The sequence below is a fragment of the Papaver somniferum genome, chromosome 3 (genome assembly GCF_003573695.1).
Source record: "Papaver somniferum cultivar HN1 chromosome 3, ASM357369v1, whole genome shotgun sequence".
NCBI lineage: Eukaryota > Viridiplantae > Streptophyta > Magnoliopsida > Ranunculales > Papaveraceae > Papaver > Papaver somniferum.
The window spans coordinates 217,313,416-217,331,446 of NC_039360.1; the positions used below are offsets into that span (position 1 = coordinate 217,313,416).

An 18,031-nucleotide genomic window follows, 5' to 3' on the forward strand; every position below is an offset into this window, starting at 1 on the left:
CTCCCAAAGAACAACATAGTATTATCAATCACCTCACAATAATCTTAATCGATTAACAAAAAAAGATATTGTGGAATCACAAACGATGCAATGGATGTGTTTGTGACTACTTTTATATCTTTCCTATCAGAGGTATAAATCTTAAGCCAATCTTACGAATGTACTCAAATATGATAAAAAAACAGCAAAATCAGATCACGCAACTACAGAGAAAATAGTTGGGTCTGGCTTCACAATCCCAATGAAGTCTTCAAGTCGTTAACCTACAGGGTTTCGTGAAAAACCTAAAGTTAAAGGAGAATTGACTCTAGCTTATGCAACTAGTATCACACATGAGGTGTGGGGGTTGGGTTTCCAATTGCTAGAGTTATCCTTTATATAGATTTCAAATCAAGGTTTGCAATCTAAGTTACCTTGGTAACAAAGCATTCAATATTCACCGTTAGATGAAAATATGATTAGATTCAAGCTAATATCTTTCAACCGTTAGATCGAGCTTAGCTTGTTATACACAAATGAAATTCACCTTCATTTAGGTTTGAGTAACCATACCTAAACGTGTACATCTAGTTGGTTCAACAATATTTAACCAATGGTTAGCCATATGAACACTCTCATATGAACCTTATTCATCTTCACCATAACTAGTTCAAATGACTCAAATGAACTAGTTAAAGAGTTGTTCAATTGCTTAGATCTCATAGAAGTATACAAGACACGGTCGAAGCAAAATCGATTTTGATTCACTCGAATAAATTCATGAACACTATAGCCATGATTTGCAAAGATTGCATTTCTTATTATATAAATGTTTTAGTTCATGCACAAACCGATTTTAGAATGTAACCTTCTCAAGTATGCAAACGGGTACGCATACTTAAGTGACCAGATTGAGTTTGTTTTTAACTCCAAACTCCAGCAGAAATTCACGGACGTGAAACTTCCACCAGTATGCGTATGAGTACGCATACTCACCCGGATTTCCAACAACCGCCGGTACGCGTACGGGTACGCATACTTTAGGTTCCCGGTTTTGGACTTTTATACAAATGTCAGAACACACTATGTTTATATCCAAACATGGTTACTTGTTATAAACTCTTGTTTCAATCATTGAAACTTTCCTAGAGGAAAATAGTTGTTGTTCACGAACTATTTTCATCAAAGCGATTTTCAAGTTATTGAAATAATCAACATGACTTTCATCACGAGTAAAGATGAACTTGGCCAAAGAGAAATCTTAACAACACATATTTCGAGAAATAGATAAGCGAGATAAACTCGACTCGAAATAGCAAATGTGTATAATCGAAGTCTATATAGCAATACGACTTTTGTCTTAAAATAGGAGATAGAATAGATAGACTTCTGAGTGATAGATAAGTTCAAGTCTCCACATACCTCTTTGTTGATGAAGTTCCACAAGTTCCCTTGAGTAGTTCTTCGTCTTCATTCGATGAACGTCGTGGAGTTTAAAGCTCAACTACACTTACTATCCTAATCCGAGACGTAGCTATAAGTAGACTAGAAATCAAGACTTGTAGTTTTGGCAACTAAACTTGACAAACAAGCTTGAGATAGCAACGCTTGCGAGTTCGGCCGAGAAATGCTCTAACACTAAGCATTTGATATCTACATGTACATCACAAGCAAACACATACATCAGATGAAATGTTCATAAATATTGTTAAAACACACAACGAATCATAACCTGCATGAGTGGAGGCAACAGTTACGGAAAGTATCAAGGTATTTTCCAAAGGTTTTGAACTATTAGGGTGACATTCTTCTAGAGATCAGATTATGAAAATCATTTCAGCAAACAACTTATAAGAGTTGTCATCCAATGTTGTTAAAACAAGTTCAAATACAGAGAATAAACAATATGTCTAAATATGGTTCTGACAGCAAATGTCACAAATACGACACGTTATTAAGTTACCAAGGGGTTGGGACATTTGGTTTCTATTATAAGTCCAACCAGCTACCTCCTTAAAAATCTCATAAATTATTATTGGGTTCAGATAGATTATATTCGTTAGAACCACAAAGATTTTATTATGTTTAGATTAAAAAAAAACTAATATAATTATATCAGAAAATACACCCTAAAAGCAGCCAAATTACATTTGATTTGAGGTTTAAGGAGTCAAAATTGGAAAAATCTAAAATTATATTGCAATAAGAAATCTTTACCATTGTCAATTATCAATAATTAGTAATGAACAGACTTAATTAACACACGTACTTGTGTATCTCTAGGTATTCATGATAAGTGCTTAATTTACAAGTTTTCAGTGTCAAAAACATACCTGTTACCGCTACAATTCTTGCATATTACTTGTTATTACTCTTGTTTTGCTTCTTATGTGTCATATAAGGTTAATCATTCAAAAAGGAGCTACGAAGTGCTAAAATTAGCAACGAATTTATGTCTACCAATGGAGAATGACCAAATATAACTCGTTCATGATTTTTTTTCTCTACTTTGTATAATACAAAAAAACGAATCCGACGCACAAGAATGAGGTCTTTTAGAGATCAGACGAAGAAGTTATGGACAAAATAGTTGAGACAAGAAGACCACAACGCAAGAATCCTACCAATTGGAACCTTGAAGACCATGACCCTATTAGGGAAGATGATTCATGTTTTTAATTAAGACCCCAAAGTGGACATAGTTCAAAGGGAATCTACCATGACAATTGTAGGAACTTTTATGAAAAAACGGGGGAACAACAACCACACCCAATATTTCGTTCGGAAATCTGTGTCGACTAACTCTAATATAATTCTGAAAGCACCAACTTATAAAGCGAGCTTAATCAATAAATATGCCAAATATTTATATCTCAATTTCTCAATACAATCTACAATCGAACATATATAAATTTGTGAGCCCGATTGATATGAGAAATAACTTGGACGGGACCAAAGACCAATGCCCAAGTGTCAATCAATTTATATCAATAACAAAAGGTTGGATTAACCAATTGATTGAACTATATACAACCTGTGATATTTCAATTATATAAACAATTATAATGCGGAAAAGAAATAACACAGACACTAGAAGTTTTGTTGACGAAGAAACCGCAAATGCAGAAAACCCCGGGACCTAGTACATATTTGAACACCATACTGTATTAAGACGCTACATACTCTAGCCTACTACAAGTTAACTTCGGACTGGAATGTAGATGACCCCTAACCAATCTCACACTGATCAAGGTACAGTCGCGTTCCCTACGCCTCTGAATCCCAGCATGACTCTATGCACTTGATTCCCTTAGCTGATCTCACCCACAACTAAGAGTTTCTACGAACCAAAGTCGAAGACTTATAAACAAATCTGTCTCCCACAAAATTACCTATGAAGTTTTTGTTCCGTCTTTTGATAAATCAAGGTGCACAGGAACCAATTGATAATCTTGTCTTATATTCCCGAAGAACAGCCTAAAAATAACAATCACCACACAATAACTTAACAATCAAAATCCCAATGAAGTCTTCAAGTCGTTAACCTATAATGGTTTTAGGAAAAACCTAGGTTAAAGGAAAATCGACTCTAGCGGCAACTAGCATCACATAAGATGTGTGGGGATTAGGTTTCCTAGTTGTAAGAGTTATCCTTTATATAGACTTTGAAATTAGGGTTTTCAAGTTAGCTTATAAACAAAGTATTCCATATTCACCGTTAGATGAAAATCCGACTTAAGATACAAGCTAAGTTTGCATGAAACCAAAGAAATATCTCTCCACCGTTAGATGGTCTTAGCTTGTCACACACAAATGAAATATACTTTCATTTAGATATGGGTAACCGTACCTAAACGTGTATATTTTAGTTGGCTCAATAATAGTTAACCCAAGTTAGCCATATGGACATTTTTGTCTTAACCACTTTCATCTAACACATCTAGATCAACTATGATGATCAATCAATAATGAGAGATAATCAAATGAATCTAATTGTGTTTCGTAGAGTTTTTCAATTGTTGACAATCAAATAGAAGTATATATGATCTAATTGAAGCACAATCAAAATGATTCGTAATGTACAATGTAGAAGAATCAGTTCATGAATATTAAGCCACGGTTTGCAAAGATTGCATTCCTTGTTTCATAAATGTATTTGTTCATGAGTATGTGAACATACTTAACTGATTTTAGAACTTTCACCACTTAGTTTTCAAACGGGTACGCAAACTTAAGTTCCAGACTTTGGTTTTGCCGAACAGTTTGCAAATGGGTACGCAAACTGTCGTCCCAGGCCTAACTCAGGTAGAACCATTCGCATAATGGTATGCAAACTTGGTTCTCGGACTTCTTAGTTAAAAACCGTTCGCATACTGGTATGCAAACTTGGTGATAGCTAATGAATTAAACCTAAAACTATGGTTATATTTACACCTGCAAGTGCACATGATCTAAAGTAGAAAGTGAATAAGCAGGGGTTTGTCCACAGGGACTTGGAGGGAGATGGTGTTGTTTTCTAAATCTTTCTAGTGACAGTGACTAAAAGCACTAGGGCATTTGAATCCACCCAATAATCCTAAGCTAAGGCAATACCTATTCAACTTATGTTCTTGTTCCTTTCCAGGGAAGGATAAAATGGATAATATGCCAACCATTCTCACTAACTCACCCCTAGCATAAACTGTCTTCTTACAGTACAGCCTATCACAGGTTCATTTGATCAATTTAGTTAACTATCATCCCTAACAGGATAAAATGGATAATAATTCTAGCTATGTTATCTAATTCACTCCTAGCATGAACTGTCTTCTCACAGTACAACTCATCACAAGTGCATTTGAATGCTTTAGCTAGTAATCATCCTACAACAGTGAACATCATAAGAACATTAAATTGAACAGAAATTTTCTCAACATATGACTAAGGGTTTCATCTACACCCTAGCAAGAGTAATTAGAACACACTAGACATGGTGAACAAATACAATTGAAATTACTAAATTTGAAATTAAACAAGAAGTAACAGTAGAGAGCACTGGATAGTCCAGGCCTCTAAGGTGGTGCTCTGGCTAATCCAGGCATAACCCAATTCGTCACCCGAGCATTCAATTTATACATGCAAACTCAAAAAATCAAAAACCCCCAAATCAGTGAAACTAGGGTTTCACCAAATACGAAATTCACTCACCTAACTCTCTGATTTCTTTTTCTATTTCGTCGACCCATGCTTCCATATCTTCTTCTCTATCTTCCCATACCTTTGATTTCTTCTCTAACTAAACTATATCATCAACCCCTAAAACTAGGGTTTCACAGAGAAAGAAAGATCGAGAGGTTGATGTAATAGGTAGGTAGAGTGATGGGTTTGGTTGTTATACGTGATGATGGCTCGAGTGGTGGTGGTTGTGGCAGTTGAGAAAGGTGGAGGTGATGATGGTGGTGCGGCAGGGTATGGTGGTGTTGCAGAGGGTGAGGGAGAAGATGGAGTCGATGGGGTTTGAGGAAGGGGCTGTTTTTTTTGCGGGAAATAGGTTTAGGTGCTATGGTGTTGGGCGGATCAGAAGGGTTTGATGAACAACAAGGATGAGTGTTGGATTATCACATCTGGATTGAATCGAACGACACGAGGGAAACATGCTTGGAGCGACCGTTGGATTTGTGATACATCAAAACTGACGGCTCAGATTAGAGTTAGGTGCTGTGATGTTTGACAGGAACTTCAGAGTTTGATGCACGATGATGAGGCGACCGTAGGATGATGTGATGGATCCTATCTGACGGTTCTCATGGAAATGGGTATGGATATTGGAAATGGATTTGGGTAAGGGTTTTGGGCCTTGGGTATGCCAAGCCCATATCTTCTTTAAGAACAATTCTTCCTCTTCAAGCCCACTTCTAGTTTATCCGGCTCTTGCAAACATCATTCTTTGCTGCCTTCCTGCGGGAGTCTTGACCGTTTCTTTGCTCTTTTCCGCTCCGCAATTCATCCAAACTTTATTTATTACCTAAAAATGCAAAATTAATTAATAAAAATATTTATTCTTGAAAACAATGAAAATACAGAATATGGGATAAAATGTAGAATTAATGCACAGAAGATGAGTTAAATGCCAAGAAAAATATATAGAAATATGCACTTTTTAGCACTCATCACTTGGCTTCCGGGCCTGAATCATACCAACATAGTTTGTACACCAAGTACGCATACTGTGATGTTTTTCCAGACATGAAAAAGTTCTAAACTCCCATTTCAATCATTGAAACATTATTAGAAGACGACAATGGCCGTCTCACACAAACCATTAACTTATAAGAAATTTTCAAGTGATCGAATGATCAATACGAAACTTCCCAAGTCGACATCAAATGATTATCTCACACAAATCATGTAAGATGTTTCAAGGCAATTTCCACATGATCATCTTTTGACTCATTATTTAGTTTCCAACAAATAAATTATTTTCCAACTAAAATCGTCAAGAATAATGATGAATGTAGCTAAAGCACAAATCTACTAACAGATATTTCGGAAAATAGATAAGCGAGTTATACTCAGCTCGAAATAACAAATGCGTATGATATGAAAGTCTATATCGTTGTACGACTTTTTGTCTCAATAGGAGATATAATAGAAGAATAAACTTCTGAGTGATAGACAATCTTTAGTCTCCACATACCTTTTGTTGATGAAGTTCCTCCGAGTTCTTCAATAAATCTCCGTCTTCAGTTGTAAGCACCGTGAAGTCTAAAGCTCAACTACACAATCTATCTTAGTCCGAAATTCCTATAAGTAGACTAGAAATCAAGACTATAGTTTTGATCAACTAAACTTGACAAACAAGCTTGAGATAGCAACGCTTGCGAGTTCGACTGAGCAGTGCTTTAACACTATATTTTTGATAGACATGGTAATGTCTGTAAAACTTATTTATTGGTACGGGGGTGTGATGCAAATGACCATATAATATTGTTTGGTTAGGAATTCATGTCAACATGCTGTGGTGCATTTTTTTGACTTGGTAAACGACCATATAATATTGTTTGCGGAGATGCCATCTGGAAGGTGGATATACACGATTCATTGGACCTGAAATGTGAGATAAGGTTTAATTTATACCGCATCCATGTATGTGTTAAATGATTGATGATGCCTACGTTTATTTGTAAAGGGAACATCATGCATGATCGAGATTATTAGTGAATATCATAATCCAGTTAGCCTCGATAGAGATTGTTAGACCCTTGACGATCTGATTAAAAAGATGTTGCTCGAGCGTAGAAATGAGGGATTTTAACTGCCTCCCCTGCAGACTGGTTAAGGAAGGGATGGCTTGGATATCCCTAAATATCGGTTGATGCTTAAGATGCTTCTCACTACAAAGGATAGCCCTAAACGAATCAGATTTTTCATGGATACTCTAAGCACGCTTCATTAGGAGTGTTTTGTCATGATCAATGCTGCTTCATTTGGTTAGTTTATCCAATCTTAGAAGATGCAGTTTTTTGACGGGACCCAAACAACATTTATATATATTTTTTTTGCACGCTGCAACACGCAGAAGGAAAGAAAGTTGGGTTTGCGCAGCGTGAGTGTCAAGCGGAAGTGGAGCTTATGAGTGTTAACTTTCCTGTGGTGTCAGGCCTTTATTCATCCAACCCATTTGCGTGCCAATCGTTGGAGTAGAGATGCAAAGGATGTATGTGCCGAGATGTGCTGCCATAATTGAATTATAGACTCCTACATAGAAAAACGAAGTTAAAGTTTTTGCCATGTACCTGGTTGAGAGCATCCACTTGTTCTTTTATTGTTCAAACCTTGAGTGGTGGTTAATGGTGGATTTTTTCCATGTATTAATTTGCTAACCTGCAGAAATACTGTACGTAATGTAAACAAAGATCGAACTCGCGACACCTCTCGAACCTTTTGTGGTCTTTATATTTTTTTTACTCGTTCTTCAAAAGATCGTACATACCACACGCGTGCACATGGCTTAAAACTCTGCAAATTTTAGCAGTAATATTATGTTTAAAATCATTGTTGGAATCTTTACTTATTAATAAAGAAGATTTTTTCATGGTAAATGAAAGTTTCTTTCACTCTCAATTCTCAAACCCCATCAAAACCCTTGAACAGAAAACATCTTTCTTTCCCCTCCCCTCTCTCTAAAAAGCCTCTGCCCACTTTCTCAGAGACAAACTAGGGTTTTCTATTTGGACCACCATGGAAGCACTTTCAAGTTCAGTTTTCTCTTCGAAATTAATCGGTAGTGAAACATATAACCAATCTTGTCTAAGCAAACCCTTGATTAAACAAAGAAATGGGTTTCTCAAAATCAATGAAATTTCTGATACTAAACAGCAATTTAGTGGGGGCAGATTGGATTTATTGAGTTCTTCTCACAGTCACAAGGGTGTTAGTAGTAAAAGTGGATTGGTTTTTTCAGTTAATAATGCTTTTAATCATGAAGTTTCTGGTGATGATGATGATGATAAGAATGATGAGCTCATTTTGATTCCAGAAGCTCATTCTTCTTGGTTTGAGGTAAAAACAGAAGTTTTTTTTTTTCTTTCTTTTTGTTCATCCAAAGTTTGTGTGCCTTTTGTTTGATTATGTGATATAGGTCAAACTTTTTTTGGAGAAAATAATCAAAACCCACTCTGTTGTGATGGTTATATTAAAGTTTATAGGATGATCTAGTTTGATATGAAATGAACACACTGGCTAAGCCAGGGTGGACGGTGAATGAATGCGCATTAACCCTCCAAGGCCTTATCTGGATCACTCCACTGCTTAAATAGTAGCTTCATTATTTATCTACCTTTTAGATTTTGTGTTTTCAATTTTTGTGGGTTGGTTTGAAGCTGTTGATGTAGCATAACCCACATTGCAGTTATTATGTGTTTTCAACTTAATGTGTTTTTCGGAGTTATCTGACATTAACCTGTGTTTTAGCAATTGTCTTTATTTTTATATAAATCTGATTACCTTATCGACTATCGTTCATCTATCACAACAACGTTTTAGTTGCTTCTTGCCTTTGATTACGTTTTATACTGGCGGGAGTATCTAGTATCCTAAATGGCAAGGTCAGTGCCTCAGTGGTTCTCTTCATCCTAAGACAAAAGTGGGAATTCCGGACTAGTTTCATATATAAATAATAGGCAACGTTTTTGTGTCTTGTGTTGTATCCTAGAGGACCACGTGTAGTATATTAAGTGTGAGAATTTTAAAATTACTTTCATTGAAGTGTAGTCTATGAATGGATTTACCAAATGGCTACTTCAACATTGTTGTGATGGCTTCTGTCGTATTCTGAAGGATACTTCTAGTAACCATGGAAAGAGCAAAGAGGGTCCTGAAGCGTCAAATTTGGTGACACCTCTGACGGTTTCAAGTGCTGGTGGATCAAGTGGTGGTTCTAGAGCGGGACTTTTTAGAACACCAATTTCTGGTGGGGTTCAGAGTGCAACCTCTGCTCATGGCCTACCTCGGCCAGCGTTGGCAGTTCGCAATCTGATGGAGCAGGTATATTTATATTTTTGCTGAACATTTTTAATCTTTTCAAGAATTTGTGCACCTCATTGAGAGTGGATATTGGTGAACCATCAGCTAACTTATCGTATCTTATTTATTTCCTCTTTTGGGTTTATTTTTCGGGAAAGGGTACTGATGCTGCTTCTTATGTTTCTAATTCAAGGCCAGATTTGCTCATCTATGTACCGTGATGTCTCGTATGCACCATCGCAGAGAGGGATACCCATTTGGTTCACTTGTAGATTTTGCACCAGATCCAATGGGCCGTACGTCACATCTTCAATCTCTTCCCTATAGTAGATTTTATTCCATTTATCATAATTTTGTGTTACAGTTGTGTTTTTGTTGGTGCAGATCCAATCTTTTCATTTTCACCATTAGCTATCCACACAAGGAATCTGTTGGCTGATCCAAGATGTACACTTGTTGTTCAGGTTAGTGGTTCCTTAATTTCCTTGCTCGGTTAGTGGTCAACTGTATATCCATGTATATAAGTTGGTTCTCCTTTTATGATGTTATTGACAATTGGTTTTAATTCATAGATACCGGGATGGAGTGGATTATCAAATGCAAGGGTTACAATTTTTGGTGATGTCTATCCTCTTGCTGAAGATCAACAGGTGTGCGCCTCACTATGTAATAATTATGTTTACTGGGACTTTGGAAGATGTTCTTAGGTCATCAACCTGTTAAAATGAGATGGCCAATTGATCATAAGTGTCTGATCTTCATCTGTCTAAGATAGTATGATAGATAGGCGTCGTAATAACCTGGTTTGCTTAATATTTGAGTAGTAGGAACTTTGGCAAATGTGTTGAACTCATTATACAACCACCTTCTGCCACCCCTTACTAATACCAGTAGAATGCTGCCTCTAGACAATGGGATGCAATGGAATGAATGTTTTCCCCTGCCACTGTTATTTAGGTGCCTCAGGAATCTTTATGTTACCACAAGGCCTCAGATTTTGTTATTGGCTTGCACTGTCAAGGGCTTTGACATTTAAGTCTGGTGCTGCTCCTGCTCTTGGAACTAGAGGGCCAGTCACCACACAAAGAGATCCATATTCCAGTCATGTACGTTAGCAAAGATTAGAGTGTTCGGAGCTTGTATTTGCCCCGCTTTACTGAAATAGGATTTACCAATCTTGGAATTTCATTCCAGGTCTAGTGCCAGAGTGGTTGACACATACGAATCTCGAGAGGGGATGGTTGGCCTCCCTCCATGTCCAACCAGCCCACTTTTGCGCTATCGGAAGCCAACACCCTGACCAATACCTGCAATTAGTTCCTCATCCCGTTTAACTGATACTAGGATACTTTAGTGGTTGAAGTGTCGTTAGGTTTTGCTCCTACTTGTATTGATAGGACCGTTTTTACAAGCCCCGGATCGAGACTGCATATGGCACATCTTCATAGAACACTTGGACAACTGAGCGGCAAGTGCAGGCCATTGGTTGTCTAAACGTATAAAAATGTACTGGCAGTGTAGGATAGATGAATCTATTTGATTAACATTCTATTATGCTTCTGATCTTTAATTTGCATGCATGCTCGCGTTGTCAGGAGTGGGCTCATAAACAATATGTTGCAAAACATCAGCAAGTAGCTTCGCAACAATGGGGCAACTTTCACTACTTCAGGATGCAGAACATTAGGTTTGTCCCCTCTTTAGACTCTTCCGACTAAGCTTTAATCCGTAGACCAGATTTCACATGGAGTCCCAACTTTAAGCCATATACAGCTTGTGGTTTTTCAACAGAGGACGAAGATGCTGATTCATATTTCATTTGTGTAATTGCAAAGAGTGCCTGATCGATGCATACTATGGTCATAGTAATTGCCACTCTCCCTCTCTGGTGAGGAGATGGGTGTTAACTAGTGCTTGTGCATTGCAGGTCTTCTCTTCTGTTAATTGGTGGCTTCAGTGTCGCTGTTTGGTAATTGCTGTATCGTTTTGCTGAACGAGGGTAGCTAAATGTATTTTTTTTCTTCTGCTTGGTCTTACCAGTGATATTTATTTCATTGGAGGATTTGGTACTGTCGCTTGGGTAGATGTCAAGGAATACGAAACTCTACAACCTGATAAGATTGCAATCAATGGAGGGGAGCAAAATTTAAAGGTGTAGCATTTCTTTCTTTTTCTTTTACCTTCTTCCACCAGAATTAAAGTTTACGCAGCAAGTAGTGATGTGTTTATATACCCACTTACGTTAAAACGTGTCTGTAGTTTTCCCTGACCGCTGATGGTTTGCAGTCTTGAACTTTTTAGGAACTAAATGCTCTTTTCTCGAAACCACTTAAAGAACTTCTGTCCGCTGAAGCAGAGATTGATGATGCTGCTCTGATATCAATAGACAGCAAAGGCACTGATATTCGGGTTCGACAAGGGGCACAGGTCTTACTTTCTCTTTTTATTCGCACTCTTATGAATAAGCAGTTATCATTTTTAGTTGTCTACACAAGACTGGACTGTTATCTGGAATGACATCTTCAACTGACTGCATTGTATTGTTCAATGGAGTCATTCACAAGTATTCTGCAGCTCATCAGCCATGCCTTGTATTGGCGGTTTAGAATAGTCTTAGATAGTTCTTACCTTCATCAATTTGCAAGGTCAGGTTTTGTCTATGGTTCACTTAGACCTTCTCCACATCCTGTAGAAGTTATGTGGAAAAAGGTCGAATAAAATGGATCCCACTAGTCGAAGCGTACTTTTTGTACCTGATAATCACCCACTAGTCGAAGCGTACTTTTTGTACTTTTTGATGACAAGCGAAAAACAAAATTTCCATCCTTTCTTCTTAATCTATTTTTTAGGATGAAAAAGAGAAGTATATATACATATAGTGTAGTAAAAAATAACCTATTTTCTGATACCAAGCATATTTGACTGACACATCATTGTGTTTGCAGTTCAACATTCAGCGAATATCTTTCGATGTAGGATATGCAGTAGAAACACTGGAGGAAGCGAAGGCAGCACTACAAAAGTTGATAAACAAAGATTGCATGCTGAGACTGCACATCAAAGGATAAAACAGAGCTAAGCCAGACCCTTCATTTTCTCTACGTAGGTGGTGGTGCAACAGAAAAGGCGCTAAAAAGTTAAATGGTGGCCAAGGTGAGGTTCATAGCTTGAGTTTAGATCCGAGTCCATGTGAGGTTAGCGTATGCTATAATCTGTACCCAAGAAAGATAGGCTTTTTTCCCCAGGGTATTGGATTATGTTGTGAAATGTGAATAATACATCAAATTGCGAGTCTTTGTCATTCTGATATTGCTTATGCATCAGTAGAAAAAGAAGCACAGAAGATTTGTCTTAACTGTGGAAATATGGGGAAATGTCCCAAACGCTTAGTTTGTTTTTTAACGATGTATCCGTAGGTTCCTGGTGAACTATATATGGTTATTAGATTGCTGATAGATGACATCTCCTAGGTGAATATCATTTTTGAAATTTGTAGGAGAAAACATTGGTTTTGGTCTTGATCAATGTACCAGATGAAGATGTCAAGTCAAATTTTGATATCAAGATAAGAATGGGCTATCAAAATCAGAATCATTTTTTGCTTGTGTTTCTTATCCTTGCCTATCACATTAACCTCGAAGTCTCTAATCTTCATATCTGGATTATGGTACTTCCATTGGTGTCTTATCTCTTTCCCCATCTTAGTCAAATCAATTTTTAGAGGTTGAATCATTGGTCTGTACTGACACGTTCATCTCTAGCCTACCCCAACTTTGATGGGACAAAAGGCTCTTTTTTTCTTTTCCGGTTTCAGTATGTGGTATAAAGGTGCCTGTGTGAGGTTGGACAACACAAATAATACTCCTTCCGTTTTTTTTAATAGGCTGGTTTCTACAAATAAATGTTCTAAAAAAAATATGTCAATTTAATTTTCTGGGACCACTTTTTTCTTAATTTCTTTTGATGACAAGTGTCATGTGTACCATTTTACTTTACTTCTTTTGCGGACAAGTGTCATGGGGACCATTTCACTTCACTTCTTTTATTGACAAGTGTCATGAGGACCACTTTCAATGATTAGTTCTCTTAAATTCCTTAAATTTCTATAAAAACAAAACCAGTCTATTAAAAAAGAACGGAGGGAGTAACACTCAAATGATTTTTAATACATGATAATAGTAAAATATATGCCGAATTTTACGTGCCGAATTGAGATATGTTAAACGCATTAAACCCGAATTTCCGCATTTTCCTCGAATCACGAATTATTGACCGCATATTTGACCGAACTAATATTTCGTCCAGCCGATTAATGAACGCATTTTTACTCGATCCGAATTTTTGCCGCTCGCCGAATTACTAACTAGGCTACATATACGGAAATATAAACACACAAATTTTAAGACGGGTTCCAAATAGATTTGCGAGCAATGTAGTCAATATCGGCCGTATCGGCCGATATATCGGGAATATTTCGGATATCGGCCCAGAACGATACGATAAGAAGGATATCGGGGATACGATATTCGCCCGATAATATCGGCCGAATATCGGCCGTTTCGGTCGATACGAAATTTTCCTACATTTCCCGATATGAGACGGTATTGGTCGTTTTCTATAAAGTTTAAGGGTAATTTTGGCGAAGAAAGTCTTCCAGGTGGTAGTAGAGATGCATGTAGCTCTCGAAGCAAGTTACTAAAGTTATTCTTTTGTTTTTTTGATAAAATTGATGTTATCTATTATATCTTATCCGATAATGTGTAGAAAAAATGTTTAATATAAAATTATATTCTCTAAATCTAGAACCGATATTATACCGAGTAGAGTGCTGGTTGCAGAGTGCTGAATCTGAATCCGAGTAGAGATTCCGCTGCTGAGGGAAGCAGAATGTGTTGTTTCACCTAAATCTACCTGTTGAAATAGGTTTTGTTTTATGTTTGATTTGGGTTGTAGCAGTAATAAAATAATATAAGTGGGGTTAATAGGATTGTGACGGTGGTTTAGCAGTTTGGCTCCATTCAGAGAAGACAATTCTGAATATTTGTTTGTTTTTGTTATTTATCAAGTGGCTTTTGAATTATAGATGTTTATGCAGTGGCTTCAATGCAACTTTGTTCTGCTCTTTTTGCATTAGAATTAGTAAAGGAGAAAGGAATAATGATACTTGTCCACCACTGTCTTTCTCGAATAGGTAGTGTGTTTGTTCCGTGTACTCAATTAAATATTAAGCTTCTAAACCAAAAACTACATTAACACACTCGAACATTATTGGTATGGCCTCACTAAATAGATGACGATGACGATGACGAATTCCTTTTATACGAGCTTTCACTAACCAGAAAATCTTCTGCACGGCTCTCATTGGCTTCGAAATTTCCCATCTTTTTTATACTTTTAAGAAGGTTGTTGTGTACACATATATCTCACTATCAGACACGTGTATATAAAAAGATACGTGGAAAGCATGCAGGGCAAAACATCAAAACATGATGCGTCACGAAACACCCAATAAACCCCGAGGAGTTACTTTATCTCATCCCCAAAAGAGAAGCTAAGATCAACGGTGGAGAGAAAGCTAGCTGACACGGACTGACAGGGGCAGAAGACACTTGTCTGACACGAGCAGACCCCTCAACTACCCGCATTAAACACTCTGAGCAGTGTACGTGTCGACCAACCTGTGGAACGAGAGAGGATGCCTCTGCGGGATCAAGGGGCAAACGCAGACCTCCGCGTAATGGACGCGAGGACACAAGAAGATAAGGTTCCAACGGTCTTCAGAGATGGGTCCCACGTTCTAACCTTATAAATACCCAATCTCCACCAAGAGGAAAGGGGATCGGAAAAATCAGGGAGAGAAGGAGAGAGAGAAAGAGAGATATTGCAAGGGTAAGTTAATCACTTGGAAGAGAGAAACATGTAAACCCAAAAGTCATTCGACTATTCATGTAACCGTGAAGAACGTAGTAAAACAACAAACCCCGTGGATGTAGGTCTTAGTGCTGAACGACGTAAACCTTGGTCTTATTTATATTTCAGCACTTTACATTTATTTAGCTCCATGGATGTTTACTTATATGTTTTGTTTTCCTTAATACTTATATCCCATGCGCAAACGCCTCGCATGGAGTTGTTAGATGACGCCATGATAAACCCGAAGGTTTTGAGCCAATGAATCAACACTAGGATATCATCATCGCAATCTCTTTAGATGATAATGATTGATTGTGAGCGTTCGGACCACCATGCAGGTTTGTGTGCTCACAATTTGGCGCTAGAAACAGGGACTTCGTCCCGGTAAAAGATTTATCTTGTCCTGTGATTTCATTTTAAATTGGCATATGATTGCTCTGATTTATCAGCTCGGACCGTATAGATCATTCGTTAACTGTATTGTGTTCAAAAACCCACCTTTTATCTTCGATAAGAGTTATTGTTCTAATCCGTCGGATTTACAATTTTCGTAGTTTTTATACTAAGGATCTCCTTTATTAAAACGGAACTACGAGATGAGATGATGGCCGAGATCAGGCAATTAAAAAATAAACAAGGCGGGGGAAGGTTAGAAGAGGTCATGAGAGAAGCTAACTCCACGCCCTTAACTCATCGCTTGGCCAACACCCCTATTCCACTGAAATGCCCTGTCCCAACGTTCGAATGCTATGATGGATCCAGCGACCCTGCTGCACATATTCGGTACTACAACCGTGTCTTAGCTAGATGGGGTCAGAACGACCCCGTACTCTGCAGATACTTCCCGTCAAGCCTGAAGGGATCGGCGTTATCATGGTTTGATAATCTGCCACCAAACTCCATCCACTCATACGACCAACTCGCAGAGAAATTCTTAAGAACATACATGTACAACAAGACTGTAAACACCGGGATGGATAAGCTCTTTTCACTAGCAATTGGCTACAAGGAAACCACGAGGGAGTACACTAACAGATGGCACAAGATCTTCCAAGCCATAGGGAGCGTGGACCCAGTGGTAAGCATCAATTGCTACAAATGGGGCTTAGACCGAATGAGCCCCCTATTTGTTGAAATTCATGGGAGCGTGCCCAAGACAGAGGGAGATCTTCGCATAATTATCGAAAAGCACGCTCGACTTGAAGAAATTCAACTGGAAAACCCGAGGGCATATCCGCAGAGGTCTCACCGCACCAATTCAGCGGAACAAACCAATGGGGCCAAAAGAAGTTGCTCAGGGGAGAGACCTCACGAAGATGGGAAGGAACGGAGGGATGAACGAAGAACAGGCGACCGAAAATTCGAAGATCAAGTTTACACGAAACTCAACGCTAGCTATGCTCGTATCCTACGAGAGATCAAAGGGAGGGAAAACTTAGAGTGGCCATGGTCTAAGGGAAAGCAGCCCCCGAGATCCGAGAAGTCTAAAGATTACTGTGAATATCACTGTTTCAACGGACACCAGACCGAAAAGTGCAAGAACCTTAAAATAATGATCCAAAAATTAATTGATGCGGGAGAGCTCAAACATTACATACGAAAGGATGTTACCGAGGACAGATCCAAGCGAACCAAACCAGTCCAACTTCCGGAAGGAAACCGAACAATCAACACCATCTCGTGTTCCGAAGCCACAGGACCCTCACTCACAGCGCAGATTGGAAAAAGGTTATGGAAGCAATTCGAAGACCGCTGCGAGTTATATAAGGTCGATGGGATAGCGGTGGACGAACACGAAGAATGGATGGAATCTCCTATCATCTTCGATGCCGAGGATATCGAAGAAGATATGGAAGACCATAACGATCCCTTGGTCCTAACATTACCAGTAGCTGGATGTAACCTCAAAAAGATCCTCATAGACGGGGGAAGCTCTGTAAACGTCCTATTCTATGATGCATTTAAACGGATGAAGCTCCATGATGAACAGCTAATGAACTCTTATCACACCATCTACGGATTCAATGGAGCAGCCACGAAGCCCTTGGGAGACATCGTGTTACAGGTTAACGCAGGGCCCATGAAACTGGAAACCCGATTCAGTGTGGTGGACACCCCTTCCCCCTACAACGCTATTATTGGACGGAAATGGGTACATAAGCTCAAAGGAGTTGCGGCAACATACCACCAATATATCAGATTTCCAACACCTGAGGGAATAATGGAGATCAAGGGAGATCGGATCACTACGCGAGAGTGCTAGGCCACTCAGGATCATATCAACAATGAGAAAGAAGAGCAGCGAAAAATCCGAAGAGTAAAAATTCAAGAAACCGCGAAAGAGAAGGCCGTAGACCTGTTCCTTAAGGAAACTACAGGAAAGGGCTTGACGAAAGATGGTAATGTCCAAAGCACGGAAACAAGTACCTCAACAACCAGCGAAGAACAGAAACACGCTAAATAGCAATTAAAGAGCGTCCCAGTCCTCGGAAACCCGAAACCCGTGTTCACACCCGTAGAACCCGTAAAGGAAATCAACATAGGAACGGAAGAAGACCCGAAGATGATCAAAATCGGGACCATCATGGACGAAGGAAGAGAACATTCCTTAACCAAATTACTTAAGGAATATGCG

General features: G+C 38.4%; 1 protein-coding gene across 1 annotated transcript; it reads left to right on the forward strand.

Moving 5' to 3' along the window:
- Window positions 1–7,987: 7,987 nt before the first annotated feature.
- On the forward strand, window positions 7,988–12,938 carry LOC113358663. The gene is made up of 9 exons (XM_026602279.1): window positions 7,988–8,520; window positions 9,298–9,504; window positions 9,677–9,779; window positions 9,868–9,947; window positions 10,056–10,133; window positions 11,079–11,170; window positions 11,524–11,635; window positions 11,785–11,910; window positions 12,429–12,938. The coding sequence occupies exons 1-9, from the start codon at window positions 8,200–8,202 to the stop codon at window positions 12,549–12,551; spliced, it is 1,242 nt and encodes a 413-aa protein (XP_026458064.1). The 5' UTR covers window positions 7,988–8,199; the 3' UTR covers window positions 12,552–12,938.
- Window positions 12,939–18,031: the final 5,093 nt, after the last annotated feature.